Genomic DNA, 17,296 nt, shown 5'->3' with positions numbered 1-17,296 from the left:
CACGTCACAGCTCACCAACTCTTTCCCAGGTACACAAACTCACGTCACATCACATCACATCACATCACCCAGCAGCTCACCAACTCTTTCCCAGGTACACAAACTCACGTCACAACACATCACGTCACATCACATCACCCAGCAGCTCACCAACTCTTTCCCAGGTACTCACGTCACATCACATCACATCACATCACCCAGCAGCTCACCAACTCTTTCCCAGGTACACACACTCACGTCACTTCATGATCACCATCACCATCACCATCACCATCACCAGGGGACGAGTATTCTTTTGGTGACTGAAAAGGTGTGTGTGTGTGTGTGTGTGTGTGTGTGTGTGTGTGTGTCCAGGTCAACGGAGAGATGACTCCCCTAACATGGGCAGTGCTGACGGCAGGACCTCTGTGTCTGAGAGTGGCTCCACCGGTAGGAGAGACAGCGGGCCCCCTGCAGTGAGTGACACACTGACACGCCTCAGTCAGATAGAGATAGACCCTACCACTGGCACACTGACACGCCTCAGTCACACTGACACTCCTCAGTCACACTGACACGCCTCAGTCAGATAGACCCTACCACCAACACACTGACACGCCTCAGTCAGATAGAGATAGACCCTACCACTGGCACACTGACACGCCTCAGTCACACTGACACTCCTCAGTCACACTGACACGCCTCAGTCAGATAGACTATACCACCAACACACTGACACGCCTCAGTCACATGCATGAATGAGTAAGAGGACGGATTCTTTTCTCATTCTGAGTGGTGTATCTGATAGATTCTCATTCTGAGTGGTGTATCTGGTAGATTCTCATTCTGAGTGGTGGATTTGGTAGATTCTCATTCTGAGTGGTGTATCTGGTAGATTCTCATTCTGACTGGTGTATCTGGTAGATTCTCATTCTGAGTGGTGTATCTGGTAGATTCTCATTCTGACTGGTGTATCTGATAGATTCTCATTCTGAGTGGTGGATTTGGTAGATTCTCATTCTGAGTGGTGTATCTGGTAGATTCTCATTCTGAGTGGTGTATCTGGTAGATTCTCATTCTGACTGGTGGATTTGGTAGATTCTCATTCTGACTGGTGTATTTGGTAGATTCTCATTCTGACTGGTGGATTTGGTAGATTCTCATTCTGACTGGTGTATTTGGTAGATTCTCATTCTGAGTGGTGTATTTGGTAGATTCTTATTCGACGGAGCAGCAGTCCATCTGAAGAGCACTTGGAGACCCAGCCCATGTTTGTGAGGACCAAACTTCGGGAGAAAAGTGAGTCTTCTTTCCCAGTGCTCTGGTGTTCACATATGGCCCCTGTAGCTGAAGTGCTCACCTGAGCAAAGCCCTCAATGGTGCAGGGTTTTGCCCTCGGAATGTTGTTCATATTTACTAGTAAAAGCAGAAATATTATTTGACTATTTCTTTGAATGCCACTTAAAGTAGAAGGCTTTGGTTGTGGGTTCATTACCATGATCTTCTCATTTTCTGAGCATTGTGATTTTCTGTGTGCATCTGGACATGTACGACTCTTCCCCTTTACCTGGTAGGTGAGAGCATAAGCAGTGAGACGTCCAATGGCTACCTGAACGACGCCGACGTGAGCCTGCTGGCCTGGCAGGCCTTCGAGGAGGAGCCCGACTCGCCTCCACCCAGTGACCTGAACGCAGATCACCAGCGCAGCCTCCTGCTCAGCCACACGGAAGCGCTAGCAGGTAAAGCACAACCGGGACGGGCAACGTGGCGAGATGCACCAGCAGTACAGCAGAACAGACCACAGAGACGAGCCAATAGTCTGGGTGCATCCTGGTGTCTGTGGCATACACACCCCTGACCCCTCACACTTCAGCCTTGACCTTCCAACGTCTGATCATTCTTGCATATCTGTCTTATTTTCCACTGTACGTGTGCCTGTGTGTGTGTTTTGTAAGTGTTCTCGCGTGAATCAAGTGTGAAATGTGGATCCATCACCTGTGATCACGAGCACTGTCTGTTGTGGCGTAAATCTATCGTGATCGTTAATTCACATCAGACCTGGGCCACCCGCCTGTCTTTGAAGTATTTGAAGAGAGCAGCAAGCGCTTCTCACCGGACATATTTGAAATATTTTGAACATGTGTATGCTCAAATGGATTTTCAAATTCATGTGTTCCCCCAACACATCAGCCATGTGTCTATTGGTCCTCTGCCAAATACTTCCTGAAGGCAGGCAGGGAACCCAGGTGGGATTGATTCATGTTCTCAATGTTGTGATTGTGAGCCCACAGTGTACTCTTGACTGTGTCTGTGTCGTTCCACTGTCTCCTCATATCACCCCTCCCCCACCCCCCCGTCCGTCTGTGTTTAGGTTCCGAGTGTCCCCTCCCCCCCCATTCCCCACGCCCCCCTGCCTCGCCAGCTTTGCTGGTGCCCACTGGTTACCATGACGGCACCCAGCTGCTGGAAGACGCCATGCAAACCGCCCTGAACATGCCAGAGGACCTGGGTACTTCCTGTCTCTGCTCATAGGCCATGGCTCTACCCCCCGCTCTCCTCTTTTCTCTCCTCTCATGGCTTCACCTCCCTCTCTCCTCCTTTCTCTCCTCTCATCGCTCCACCTCCCTCTCTCCTCCTGCTCAGCTCCCTCTCTCCTCTTTTCTCTCCTCTCATGGCTTCTCCTCCCTCTCTCCTCCTTTCACTCCTCTCATGGCTTCACCTCCCTCTCTCCTCCTTTCTCTCCTCTCATCGCTTCACCTCCCTCTCCCCTTCTTTTCTCTCCTCCTGTTCAGCTCCCTCTCTCCTCCCTCTCTCCTCCTTTCTCTCCTCTCATCGCTTCACCTCCCTCTCACCTCCGTCTCTCCTCCTTTCTCTCCTCTCAGGGCTCTACCCCCCGCTGTCCTCCTTTCTCTCCTCTCATGACTTTACTTCCCTCTCTCCTCCTTTCTCTCCTCTCATCGCTTCACCTCCCTCTCTCTTCCTTTCTCTCCTCATGGCTCCACCTCCCTCTTTCCTCCTTTCTTGTCCCTCATCGCTTCACCTCCCTCTCTCTTCCTTTCTCTCCTCTCATCGCTTCACCTCCCTCTTTCCTCCTTTCTTGTCCCTCATGGCTTCACCTCCCTCTCTCTTCCTTTCTCTCCTCCTTTCTCTCCTCTCATCGCTTCACCTCCCTCTTTCCTTCTTTCTCTCCTCCTGCTCAGCTCCCTCTCTCCTCCCTCTCTCCTCCTTTCTCTCCTCTCATCGCTTCACCTCCCTCTCTCCTCCTTTCTCTCCTCTAATCGCTTCACCTCCCTCTTCTCTTTTCTCTCCTCTATTTGCTTCCCAGCTTACTCTCTCCTCCTTTCTCTCCTCTCATCGCTTCACCTCCCTCTCTCCTCCCTCTCTCCTCCTTTCTCTCCTCTCATCGCTTCACCTCCCTCTCTCCTCCTTTCTCTCCTCTCATCACTTCACCTCCCTCTCTCCTCCTTTTTCTCCTCTCATGGCTCTACCCCCTGCTGTCCTCCTTTCTCTCCTCTCATCGCATCACCTCCCTCTCTCCTCCCTCTCTCCTCCTTTCTCTCCTCTCATCGCTTCACCTATCTCTCTCCTCCTTTCTCTCCTCTCACCGCTTCACGTCCCTCTCTCCTATTTTCTCTCCTCTCATGACTTCACCTCTCTACTCCTTTCTCTCCTCTCATGAATCCACCTCTCTCTCTCCTCCTCCCCTCCTCTGCTCTCTCTCTCTCTCTCTCTCTCTCTCTCTCTCCTTTTCTGAGTTGGCTTAGGCCATCTACCCCCTGCACTTCCTGTATGTGGCTGCTGATCTGAATTAACCGTCCTTTCATTGTGTTAACACATTCTACATAATTGATTGTCTTGATTATCAGTTATTGATCACAATGAATCGTACTAATCATTATATTCTTAATTGAATAAACTATTCAGTTATGGTTGAATCAACAGAAAAGAACACACTCGCTTGCATATTTTTTATTTTTAGAATGAACAATTGTTTAAGGGCAGTTTTGAGTTCCACATTAGCCTTAGCCACAGAGGCCCAGTATCTGCCAATCCATCTTTGTGAGCCACCCAGCACTTCTTCATGAGACGGCTTGCAAGATTTAGAGGCTGGTTATTTCATTGCATGGCGAAGTGCCTTTGTACATTTAAGTCGGTCATTTGTATTTGTTCTTGTGATATCCATAGTGACATGCAAGTGCTTGTTCTGAGTTGATATTCTATTCAGTCCCATCATTGTCAAACAGCATTAACAATATAGCTGAGGGTAAATAAAGTAATATACGTTAAATATTGTAACATGTCTTCAACTAAATTTACAATGAAGCCCAAGATACTGAAAGCAATTTAGAGCTAAATTGTTTTAGGGCTTTAGGGGTTTCATTGCTTTTTATTAATAACCTTTTGTTAACAACTTCTTTTTTTTAACAATTTCTGTTTACTCTTTGAAGCTACCTTGTTTTCGCTGAGTCAATGGCTATCATTAGGCAAATTATTTTTATAAATGTACATCACTATCACAAGAAAATTCTAATTTTCATTCTAGTTTTGTGATGCCTTGTCAGATTGATCGTCTGGCTCACTCCCTGCCATCTCTTCCCTTTGCCTGCTCTCATGTTCTTCCAGAGTGTCCTCCATTTCTCTCTTTCATGCTTGGCAGAGTCTCTGCTTTTCCACCTGTATCCCAATGGTGTGCTGTGATCACTGTTAACACCACGGGCAGGGAGAGTGTTCTTACATGTGTGTGCCTGGCCTCACAGCACACACGGTCACTCTCCTCCTGATGCTTGTGCTCTACCCTGCTGCTGCTCCCGCTTCTGCTGCTGCCAGTGGGCTTGAGCCTCAGGCTGTTCTGTTTGCTGCTCGTGGAACTGTGAAGCATGCAAAACCATGGCCTTCTCCCTCAGGCAGCACAGGCTGCAACATCGCCTTCTCTCACTTTCTGCCTCTCTCTACCTGTTTCCCTCTCTCTCAATCTCCATTTCCTCGTTTCTTGTTTTGCTTCTTTCTTTGCCTGTCATTCCTTTCATGTCCTCTTTCTGTTTTCCCCTCCTCATCCCGCGCTCTCTTATGCTGTGTTGTGTCTATTCATTTGCAGACAGTAGCGAGTTCTTGGCAGACGATGTCAGCATCATCGCCGGGGGCAGCCTGACGGGCTGGCACGCTGACTCCGCCTTTGTCCTCTGGAGGAGGATCCTGGGAATCCTTGGGGATGTCAATGCCATCCAGTGCCCCCGCATTCACGCCAAGGTCTTCAGCTACCTCTACGATCTCTGGCACAAATTGGCAAAGGTACCACTGGTATTCCATATGATATAGTCTGTGCATTACTAAATGAATATGGTGCATGTAGAGCTGTCTAGTGTTTATCATACATGTCCATTTGTCATGTCACTCATCACTTACAGATAAGAGACAACCTGGGCATCAGTGTGGACAACCAGTCCTCCCTCCCTCAACCGGTCTTCATCCCCCCTCTACGCATGCTGGCATCCTGGCTGTTTAAGGTAAGAGAGGGCCTTGCTTGGGCTATCTGCTGAGTAATGGCTTAACAGTCTAACTGAACTGTGAGGGATTTTCCCATAATCTTCTATGAATATATTTCAGATTGGAATTTTTCCTTGACGTGATGATCATTAAGTATGTTTTTGTTTTGTTTGAATTAGAATTCATAATTAGCCATAAATAACCTTTGGTAAGCTGTAAGCACTGGTACAACATGCTCGGGCATGTTTTTGGCTTACTGGTCTTTGAATAACAGTATACAAAAGAAGTGAGTACACCCCTTTGTAACAGCACTTAAAGGTTCAGTGAGTAGTTTTTAGTGGAATCTTGTGGTGAGGTTACTGAATTGAAACCAGCCGAATATCATTCCCTTCACAAGCATGTCCAAATAACTACAGTGGCTGATAAATGCCATATCACTGCAAAAAGCTCTACATTGAACCAGTATATTGGTATGACCGTTCTGGACTACTGTAGAAACATGGTGGGGCAACATGGCTGACTCTGTGGAAGAGGACCCGCTTCCTTTGTAGATATGATTGGCTCATTGTAAGCTAACCAGAACACAACGATTCATAGTTTCAGGTAATTATACACTAATGTAAACATAATAATTAATTATGAATAATTTATTCCATTTCTACTAATAGATGCCACTAAAACCTTCACACTGTACATTTAAATGTCAAATGTCACATCTCAGTAACACTTTTTCTGAAATAAGAGCATCCCCTCTTACGCAAACAATCAAAAATGCTTAAGAAAGATTATATTGAAAATACAGGAAAATACTCTAAACTTATACTAAACAAAAGTGAATAGACCTTCCTTGCTCTTCGCGCACAAACCTGCCAGATGAAACTTTGCTAAAGATCATGAAAAGAAGCCTGATGAAGATTTGGAGTACTTTATTTAGACAGATGAGACCAAGATCAATCTGTTTGGCTCAGACAGGGTCCAGTGTGTTTGGTGTGAACCTGGCCAGGACTACCACAGTGAATGCATGGGCCTGAGAGTGAAGCACAGGGGTGGGAGTGTGATGATATGGGGCTGCATGAGTGCAAAAGGGGTTGGGAAGATGACTTTTATAGATGCCACCATGAAGGCCTGTGGATGTACCAAAAGACTGGCTGACGAGATGACTCCCAGTCTCCAGAAGCTTGGCGGAAGATGAATGTTCCTGCATGATAACAATCCAAACCACAGTACCAAACCATGCACAAGTTTAAATACTATGACCTGCCCAAGATGTCACCTGACTTAATGCCAATAGAACACCTTTGTGGTATTTAAAAGAAAAAGGTAGAGCAACACAACCCCTCCAGCAAAGAGCAGCTACAAAAAAGCAGAATGGCAGAGCACCTCTGCAGAAGTGTGTGCAACACTGGTGTCCACTGGAGTTCTTACAGTGGGGCCTGTGTTTTTAGTAAAGTAAATCAACTCAATCTGTTAGATTTTCATTTTTACAAAGACCCTACTGTTCAACTTAGAAGTAATACAATTCAGTCAGGTGATACTATTTTGAATCATTTGACATTAAAGTGATATTGCCTCGGATGAACTCACCTCTGGTGCACACTGTCTATTCACAGTCACTCACAGTTATGTCTAGACTACGACCTGTTCTCTTTTGTCTCATATATCCTATTTTTTTTAAGCAAAATGCTCTATCCCTAACCTTTGACCTCCTTCAGGCCACCATGCTGCCATCAGAGTTCAAGGACGGGAAGCTCCAGGCATACAGACTGATCTGTGAGATGATGACCAAACACCAAGACGTGCTGCCCAACAGGGACTTCCTGGTCCACCTCTACCATGTCATGCACAAGGGCTTCACCAGCGACGACCAGGTGAGTGTCCACATGTTCACCTTCACATCTGGTTCTGATGTCACACTGTTTGAGCTCATCTCCTCTTGCCTAGAGATTGAGGAACAGTGCCGTGTGGATTATGCTGACGAGCAAAAGGCAAGAGTGTAAACTTACCAAGAGACCAAGGCACTCATGAGTAACCTGCTATTACTTGAGTTTAGCAACTTTAGCAACTTCCCTGTGATCCACGTGAAGGACCTATATTACAAAAGCACAATGTCTGTTAGATGTTTCACCTGTGGTCCTAAAACATTTGATGACCATCATCCACCCTTGCGAATCATCACCCACTTGGCTCACACGGAAATGTTCACAAGTGTATCATCTGCACCTGCTTTCCTACACTTGAACTTATCTAAGCGGGGGTAAAAACGCATGACAATTTTCTGACCTGTCCTTGTGCTGTCCTTTTCAGTAGCTTCCAAACCTAGTTACACTGTCTGTAATGGGTTTTACTCAAAGACAATTAAATCCTCTCACCACTAGATGGCAGACTGCTCAAGCGCTTTAGGTTGGAGATTGTTCGGTGTGTGATCGTCCAGATGAGTAGGGATAGAATAGGTTTTTTATTTAGCACATCATGGACGACTTTCAGCTGTTCAGATGAAAGTGACAGTAAATAATTTGCCATTCATAGATGTCTCTGTTAATAGTTTTGTCTGAGTATTAGAAGTGGGACAGATTGTTGAGAGGAAAGCTGTGATAAAGTATTTAACCTGAGAAGTTATTATAGTGACATTAATAGTAATTAAGATTTTGAATATTTATTCAAAATATTATAGACGACTCTATCTCGTTATCAGTTTGTTTAAGTTCTTTATGGATGTACTGTATAACTGAACTGAATAAATATTAAAAAAAAAAATTATAAGTACAAATGTCCACTATCCAGGGTGGTGAGTGCATGTCGCAGACCTCCAACCCAACGACTAGACAGAGTAATAAAATACCAGGCGGACATTGTGTATTAACTAACAAGGCCAATAACATTCTGTGTTTTGTCTTTTTTCACTGACTAAATCACCTACTGGTAAAAACGGGAACTGTCACTTTGGTCCAATCTATTCATCAGTCTTATCTACTAACTAGGCTGACAAAATGATCAGTGTGTGTCAGTCACTAGTCGTCTTATAAAGGCTCTCCCACTGCAGCTGAAGGGAAGAGATCACTGTTGGAGGAAGGGAGAAATGAATGATGGAGATGAGCTGATAAAAGTGAATGCATTCCTTTGTTTTGACTCTGAATGGCCACATTTCTTCGCCTGGAGGATAGCTATATTCCATTCTGGCAGACAGACAAGCTCATTAGAATGTTTTCCATGTCATTAAATAATGTTGGATCTCCCGTCGTGTTTGTGTGTGTGTGATTAATTAAGGATTGAAGGCTCTCTGGCGTTTTGTGAGGGGCCTGTGCTGGCAAGGATTGTGTGTGTGTGTGTATGTTTGAGTGTGTGCGTGTTTGTGTTCCTTTGTGTGTGTGTGTGTGTGTGTGTGTGTGTGTGTGTGTGTGCATGCGTGTGCTTGAGCGTGAGCGAGCGAGTGTAAGCCTTCGTGTGTCGGTGTGCGTTGAGGGGCCTAGGACGGGGATCTGTGGTCTTTTGTTGTGATTAAATCCTATATGTAGCTGTCTGGGTGAGAGAGAGCATGCCCAGAGAGGAGTGAGAGAGTGAAGAAGAGAAATGTGAGGCAAGGGAAGAACTCTTCATGGGGGCCAATAAATGTTATCTCTCTCCATCCTTTTTCCTCTGAACAGATGTCCGGACTAACTGGACCTTGCCCTCTTGGTTATATATATCTACTCTTATCAAAAAGACAAAGTATGAGTTTGATGTATTTTTTCATTCAGATTTGTGTCATGTTTGATCCCCGCAAACGCTGCATTTTTACAGTAGAATTACTTTGATTTATACTGATAGTTTAATTTTAATAAATGTTTTATATATTGTGAAAAACAATTTATGGTATTAGTAAACAGATACTACCAAAAATACTACCAAAGCTTTTCTTCCCTGGCAGAATGAGCCCACACTTAAAGAGGGTCACTCAAGCAGCCAGTAGTCCACCATGATGCCATATAGAGCTTGTGTTAGTCATTTATACATGACTACATTGTACCACAGGAATGGAGACCTCAGTCTGGCCATGGTAGAAGAAACAGGAGCAAGGGTTTATTTACAATGATGCGCATCAAGGGAGAGAGAGAGAGCATGGCTTCACATAATGATTCTCTAGCTACTCTGACTAGAAAAAGAGAAATTCTCAGTTTAAGTATTCCTAGGTCTGACAGGAGAGGAGTGTTAATCACAGAGCTCGAATTACTCTCAGGGGTCAGAGCGACCCATGGCCTTTGAGACATAACCAACACATCCCCATCCTTACTACTGAAGACACAGGCATACGAGAGAGAAATGGCACCCTCAAGAACACACAAATATCTGCTTACTCAACAATATATGTGTAGAATAATATGACATTAATGAATCCTAAAACTTTAGTTCTGACTGGAATCTTTCTGTCCCTCTGTTCAAGTCTTTTTTGACTTTAATATTCATCAGGACATTTAGTCATTAGGTCACTAATTATTTGAATGTCTGTGCAGTTGTTATTCTTCCTCCACACCAGGCTTCAAACTCACAGAAAAAGGCAAAACCCAGAGTCCCCAAGTGAATGCACAGCAAGCCAATCAGGCCTTTGGCATCCTCGTGTTGTTGTTGCCCTATAATGACCCTCTTGGCGATGCTAACTCCTTTAATGTGGCGCACCGTGTGAATGGTGGATGAATGGTATAATGGTATATGCAGACAGAGTGTGAAAGGTGGATGTATATGCAGACAGAGTGTGAAGGGTGGATATTTATGCAGACAGAGTGTGAAGGGTGGATATGTATGCAGACATAGTGTGAAGGGTGGATATTTATGCAGACAGAGTGTTTAGGGTGGATGTATATGCAAACAGAGTGTGAAGGGTGGATGTGTATGTGTATGCAGACAGAGTGTGAAGGGTGGATGTGTATGCAGACAGAGTGTGAAGGGTGGATGTGTATGCAGAGGTGGTGGTTCTGCTTCACCCTCTTCAGTTTGCCATCTGCTACCTGTCGACAGGCTGTCCTCCAGAGGTCAGAGGTGAGAGGAGCAGGCCCGTCTCCAGGCCGTGTCCAGGCCAGATAAGGGGAGCTGGTCTGTAGCCCACCCCAGGATCATCCCCCTTTGGACAGCCTCCTAGAATCTAAAACAGATCTCAAACATAGTTCACAATAGAATTATCACATATGGTCCCTTTTTCATTCATTTGTATTTATTTTTACCTTTGCGGCCTGTTGCAACTTCAGTGCTGCCTTTAAAGTCTTGTCTTTATAGTCTTGTCTGATTCTTGGCTGTTTGTTGTGCAGCAGCTTAGAGAGTCCCTGCCAATAGGCTTGTATCTCTCCCTAACTCAGCAGTGAGTGTAGGGTCATGTGTCCAAATCACATGTCTCTCACAGAAAGCTATTCAGTGGAGGAAAAACCCTGTTGTTTTGTTTGGGCTGTTAAGCTGGATCAATAACACACCAGGCAAATGTGCTGTCCACCTTCCACCATGCTGTTCAAGGCCAGCCCTAAGACCTGTTTTAATCACTGGATTATGTCTTTCAGTATATCTGAGCAGGGGGCGCACAAAGTCTATTTTCAATTAATAAAGGGTGCAAGATACCGCATAGCCACAGTGTCACAGTGTTATCCTAATAAAAGAGCACTCGGAAGGAGTTAAGTGTTTAACAATTTCAGCCTTATGGGCAATTTGGGTTCCTGCTGCAGTGGTGAAATTACAACTTTACTCCAAGTTTTAAATGAGTAGTATACTTAGGCGCTGTCAGTATAGACCTTGGCAGGAACATCAGCTGTATAGCAATTTGCACACTTGGGCTCAGTATGCTCCTGAAGAGGAGCGCAGCATCTGATTGGTCTTTGGGTCTATCCTCACCAACACTTGGGCTAAGTATGCTCCTGAAGAGGACAAGGCATCTGATTGGTCTTTGGGTCTATCCTCAGCAACACTTGGGCTCAGTATGCTCCTGAAGAGGAGCGCAGCATCTGATTGGTCTATGAGTCTATCCTCAGCAACACTTGGGCTCAGTATGCTCCTGAAGAGGAGCGCAGCATCTGATTGGTCTTTGGGTCTATCCTCAGCAACACTTGGGCTAAGTATGCTCCTGAAGAGGAGCGCAGCATCTGATTGGTCTATGAGTCTATCCTCAGCAACACTTGGGCTCAGTATGCTCCTGAAGAGGAGCGCAGCATCTGTTTGGCCCACGGGTGGAAGGGCCAGCCTCGCTCAGGGAGAAGGCCATAACTTGTTTAGCAGAGTAAATGCCTATCAATTTTCATACTATCTGGGGTCCTGCCTTCATTGTATCACCTCTGGCAAGGCACACAGCAGACATTTTGATGACCTTGTTAGAGACATAACATGTACATAATCTCATGACTGGCTACAACACACAAATGAAAAAATAAGGCAATAAAATGGACATCAAATAAAGAAATGAAAAATGTACCACATTGAGGATAAACAAGGAAAATAAATGTGCTTACTTCTGAAGCACATGTATCCAATTTACCCAACACCAGTGGAACTGTGAGGTGTTATCTCTGTATTCAATATTTACAACAACATGCAGCTTTGGTAGGCTCCAGGCTCACAATGCTGGCTCACTAAAACTCTTTAGGGGACTAACGCTCGTAAACTAGACATGAATCAAACTCTTTAGGGGACTAACATTGTAAACTAGACATGATTCAAACTCTTTAGGGGACTAATGCTCGGAAACTAGACATGATTCAAACTCTTTCGGGGACTAACATTGTAAACTAGACATGATTTAGACTCTTTAGGGGACTAACACTGTAAACTAGACATACTTCTTGGCCATTGTGATACCGAAGGTCCTAAATGTTCCTCAAACTGGCTAAATCTACCCTCACTTCAAATGTACCTTAACAAGGGGTATAAGCAGTGTCTCCTTATCAAGAGGCTGGAAATAATAATACAGAATATATTTCTTCTCTGCTTGTCAATCTTGCAGTTGTGATATCATTCACAAAAAAAAATGAAAGTCAAGTTATCCAAAGCATCTTGAGTAGAGAAACGGCAACAGGGTTAAAGGTGCATTATGCAATAATTATGCTTCAGGATTAGGGTAAGGATAAGCAGTTTAACCTTAAAATAACAGCTTAAAAAAAATTGGGGCGCTACCATGACTTTTAATGTGGTGAATCGCGTCAGTGCCATTGGCATAGCAGGGTCGATAGGCATATAACTGCGTTCTGTAGTTTTGCCTGCCGCAGCCCGCCGACCTGACTTGTTTACCTTCTGCCGATCTAGTAAGTAGCTTATTTGCCGTCTTGCTTAGTCTTGTGTTGCACTTGCTTGATGTTTGACTGTGTAAGGACAGTCGTTGAGTAACTAGTTTGTCATAATGTCAAAGTCAGCACATTTCAAGAGATTTCGTTAGTTTTAGCTGCTAGCATACCTTTAGCGAATAGCTATTGATCCGTTGTGCTGCTTTAACATGCTGTCACATCAAAATGACACTGAATATGAGCGTTTATACTCGTCTGACTACACTCATTGTTACAAAATAGCTCCTTGGAACTCCTTATTTTCACTACTCCACTCTCTCTCTCTCCACACTGGCTACCTGATATTCACAACCATACCCTAAGATAATAACCCCTCACACATGCAGCCTATGCAGCCTTAGATTCAGGGCCCTCTGTGCGCTTTTATGACAGTATCAGCTGGGGCTCCAGCAGCGCTGTGTGCAGGTCCCCCTTACCCAAGTGCAGAAGAATAGTGTGAGGAGAGTCAAAATTGAAACATTTGATCTCTTTAAATGTATTTATATGAAAGAGTTGTGTGACCTTTATGCTCCACACACACACACACGCACACACGCACACACACACACACACACACACACACACACACACATACTCGCTCTGTCAGGGTCCGTGTCGACTGACACCAGAAGAACAAAGAAAAGACAAACTCAGATTTAGTTGTAACACATATGCAACACATAACATGTAGCCTGAAGTTTTTAGAAAAGTTCTCTCTCCTCATTATTCAATGGTTTACTTGGCCGTAGGACAGCGCCTGCACACTGAACAATCAACATGGGATGTTTTAAATAGGCATCCTTACCTTATTCTTATGGGCCCAACTTATAATGCTGATCAGATGCGGCTGCCACAGACAGACCAAGTTGTCATTTAAACAGACGGGTGGAGCAAGTTCAGTTGCTTTACAGCTCCAAACAAAAAGTCTTGGCAGGAACAGGCTGAGACTGACATGTTATCTCAGACAGTGAGTGTCTTTAACGGACATGTGCAGGATAACACAGATTGACACACACACACACACACACACACACACACACACACACACACACACACACACACACACACAACCCATGGGACATACACATAAGACAGACAGTCACACACAACAATTTGAGACACATCTCTAAGAAGACTCATGGTCCTGATGGGCCACTGTAAATGACTGATCTCCAGGAAGTCATCTTAAATCAACTTGGTCAAATCTCTGTAATTGTAAATGATCCTGTGTCATACACCCGTGACCACTAGCACTCTGATCCTTTTGGGATTTTACGTGAGAGATTTACTATGGTAAGTAGACTCCATGGAGCAAGTGCCCATGATGGAGCTCAGAGTAGAGCCTGATGGAGCCTGGTAAGACCTGATGGAGGCTGGTCAGGCCTGATGGAGGCCGGTAAGGCCTGATGGAGCCTGATGAAGGCTGGTAAGGCCTGATGGAGGCTGGTAAGGCCTAATGGAGCCTGATGGAGGCTGGTAAGGCCTGATGGAGCCTGATGGAGCCTGATGGAGCCTGCTAAGGCCTGATGGAGCCTGATGGAGCCTGATGGAGCCTGGTAAGGCCTGATGGAGCCTGATGGAGCCTGATGGGGCCTGATGGGGCCTGATGGAGCCTGATGGAGCCTGATGGAGCCTGATGGAGCCTGCTACGGCCTGATGGAGGCTGGTAAGGCCTGATGGAGCCTGATGAAGCCTGATGGAGCCTGATGGAGCCTGATGGAGCCTGGTAAGGCCTGATGGAGCCTGCTAAGGCCTTATGGAGCCTGATGGAGCCTGGTAAGGCCTGATGGAGCCTGATGGGGCCTGATGGAGCCTGGTAAGGCCTGATGGAGCCTGATGGAGGCTGGTAAGGCCTGATGGAGCCTGATGGAGCCTGATGGAGCCTGATGAAGCCTGATGGAGCCTGATGGAGCCTGATGAAGCCTGATGGAGCCTGATGGAGCCTGGTAAGGCCTGATGGAGCCTGATGGAGCCTGGTAAGGCCTGATGGAGCCTGGTAAGGCCTGATGGCATGTTTTTTAGAGCAGGGGAGAGAAACTCTTTCTGACTAACACCCGAATGGAGCTTCAAAGAAGCCAGAGATTTCTATTCCCACACAGGGGTTGCCTGTTGGGAATGTCTACTTCCAGAATCCCAAAACTGTTGTGCAGGAATAGCAACCGTGTAAGTGCTATATAGTGAATAGTACTCGCCTAACAGAATGCCATGCCAACCAGGGTGATCATTAAACAGACTTCAGACAATCTTATCAATTGGTCTCGCTACAAAACCTCCAGAATCTGGTAGTCATTTTATACCATAGGAATGGAGACCTCAGGCTTGCCATGGTAGAAAATCCAGGAGCAAGGGTTTATTTAAAATGATGCACATCAAGGCAGAGAGAGCATGGCTTCACATAATAATTCTCTAGCTTCTGACTAGAATAGAGAAAGTCTCAGTTTAAGTATTCCTAATCACAGAACTTGGATTACTCTCAGGGTCAGAGCGACCCATGGCCTTCAAGACACATCCCAGTCCTTAATACTGAGAACACAGGCACACGGAAAGAATAACCTGACTTCTAATTCTAAAAAACCTAAAGGCCTTTATGTAAAATAATAAGATGAATATGTATGAATCATATGACTGGAATCTCTGACTTGTAACCGTGGTCCCTCTATACACTAAATGGAGCCTGGAGCACTTCATTCCTGTCTGATAGTGTGTGATGTTCTGCCTTCATGTGACTCACAGAAATCATGCCAGCACACAACTACATCTGCCAATACATCTTCAATAAAGGACAGGCGTTTTGTCCACTTTTATGTTAATTATGGTTGTGATTTTCTTTGCTTTTTAAAGGATAAAGGACCTTTTTCATTGTGCCCGCGTCAGTCATGATTTACTGCAAATCGCTCTGTTTGTGTGTAGAGGTTGAGCGTGACGATTGCCCTCCCTGTATTTCAGCAGCAAGAACTGTGATTGTGCCTTTCACTGTTTGTTTAGTCAGTGGCATGGCAATATTCCTTCACAAAATGCAGCGCACAATGGACACACACAAAAAAACTCTGATGATTTCCATGTAGGAAACAAAATGAAACGCCATTTCATTCTCAGTGCTCGCCGGAGGCCAGCGAAGGGCACAGTGCTTTTGCAGACTTTGTGTTAATGTGTTCTTTGTGGCGTGGAAGGCAGAACCCACTGCCAGGGCTTTGGGAGAGGCCCCACTGGGTAGAAACCATCTCCCGTCCCCACACCCCCACCCCACCTTTATCGCACAAATTCAGATTGGATGTGCCCACGTTTACAGACGATAATGACAAACGTTTCACAGAATTACCGCTTTCGTTAGAGCGAGCGGTTCAGGTAATCGCTCAGCCTTTTTTTTCGTCTTTGGTGGCTAATTGCGAGCAACTGTTCTGTGTCTCTGAGGTCAATTATTGTAGAAATGAGGGTAAAATGTCCCTCCTTCCTATAACAGACACTCCCACCAATTTCCCCTTCCCTGTTGGAGAGCAGTGCGTGTGTGTGTGTGTGTGTGCGCGTGTGTGTGTGCGCGTGTGTGTGTGTGTGTGTGTGTGTGTGTGTGTGTGTGTGCGTGTGTGTGTGTGTGTGTGTTCTGGTCTTGTTTTATTGCTGCTGTTGGTGTTTATTCATCTTTTCTAACTTAACCACCCCCCCCCCCCCCCCCCCCCCTTCATTCTCCTTCCTGTGTTTACTGTGGATTCAATTAAGGAGATGAATGTAGCAGGTAGGGAAAGAGCAGCCGTGAGCGTAGCAGGTGTTTGCCAAGGTGTGTGTTGGGTAAACATGGCTCATCGCACACGTCTCATGTTTGCGCAGACAGATTTCTTAATGTTCTCCTCCCTAGCAGGACATGGTCACAGCAGATGTCCAGGTCTCGTGTTTGAACCAAACGTCTTGTACTCCTCTGCTCACATCTTCACAAGGAGAGACTAGGCTCACACAACAAACTGTCTTTGTGACCAGGCTGTCAAATCTGACATCCGCAAGACACAGAATGGGGTGCAAATATACACACTCAAATAGAAATACTTTTCTAGACCGAGGTGTCATTTAATTGAAAACTAAGAACAAAACAAATGACATGCACGCTGTATTTCACCTGCAGAATATGTCTTGACCGATGACCTTCGCATATGATAATTGAAGGCATTATATGGCATTATGGCACTTACCCCTGTTGGCTTCACCAGTATATGCTTTTACCAAACTTGTTGTTCGGTTGTGGTTTATTTGTATGGAACTTTGTATGGAAGCACCTGCCAAATGAATAAATGTAGATGTAGGTATGACAAATCCCTGGGCAGCACAGCGTGTGTCATAAGGTTCAGAGCCTCCATCTGCCAGTGGGTGAGGCCTCATCTGACAATACCAAAGCACTGCTTTAATTATGTTAGCATGTGTGCATGTGTAAAGGTCAGAAGAATAATTGTTTTGTTGTGGCCCTGCCAGTATGCTGAGACTAACCAATATCCTCTCACCATCCCCCTCCCATTTCAATATGTACCTGCCATTGCTGTGTCCACAATCATTGTCTTTGCATTTGTCAACAGTTTTGTGATCAT

At 45.3% G+C, this 17,296-nt stretch overlaps 1 protein-coding gene across 1 annotated transcript in view; it reads left to right on the top strand.

The window, feature by feature from the left end:
• Nucleotides 1–17,296, top strand: part of ralgapa2 (Ral GTPase activating protein catalytic subunit alpha 2) — a 136,471-nt gene that overhangs the window by 58,378 nt on the left and 60,797 nt on the right. Inside the window, exons 19-25 of the mRNA XM_080850757.1 lie at nucleotides 355–455; nucleotides 1,194–1,278; nucleotides 1,554–1,718; nucleotides 2,351–2,488; nucleotides 5,075–5,268; nucleotides 5,385–5,483; nucleotides 7,176–7,331. Of these exons, the coding sequence (XP_080706883.1) occupies nucleotides 355–455; nucleotides 1,194–1,278; nucleotides 1,554–1,718; nucleotides 2,351–2,488; nucleotides 5,075–5,268; nucleotides 5,385–5,483; nucleotides 7,176–7,331 (938 nt within the window). The remainder of the gene's footprint in view (nucleotides 1–354; nucleotides 456–1,193; nucleotides 1,279–1,553; nucleotides 1,719–2,350; nucleotides 2,489–5,074; nucleotides 5,269–5,384; nucleotides 5,484–7,175; nucleotides 7,332–17,296) is intronic.

This window comes from Sprattus sprattus, assembly GCF_963457725.1.
Source record: "Sprattus sprattus genome assembly, chromosome: 13".
Lineage (NCBI taxonomy): Eukaryota > Metazoa > Chordata > Actinopteri > Clupeiformes > Clupeidae > Sprattus > Sprattus sprattus.
The sequence above is the reverse complement of the archived record's forward strand: the minus strand, read 5'-3'. Positions and strand labels throughout refer to the sequence as shown.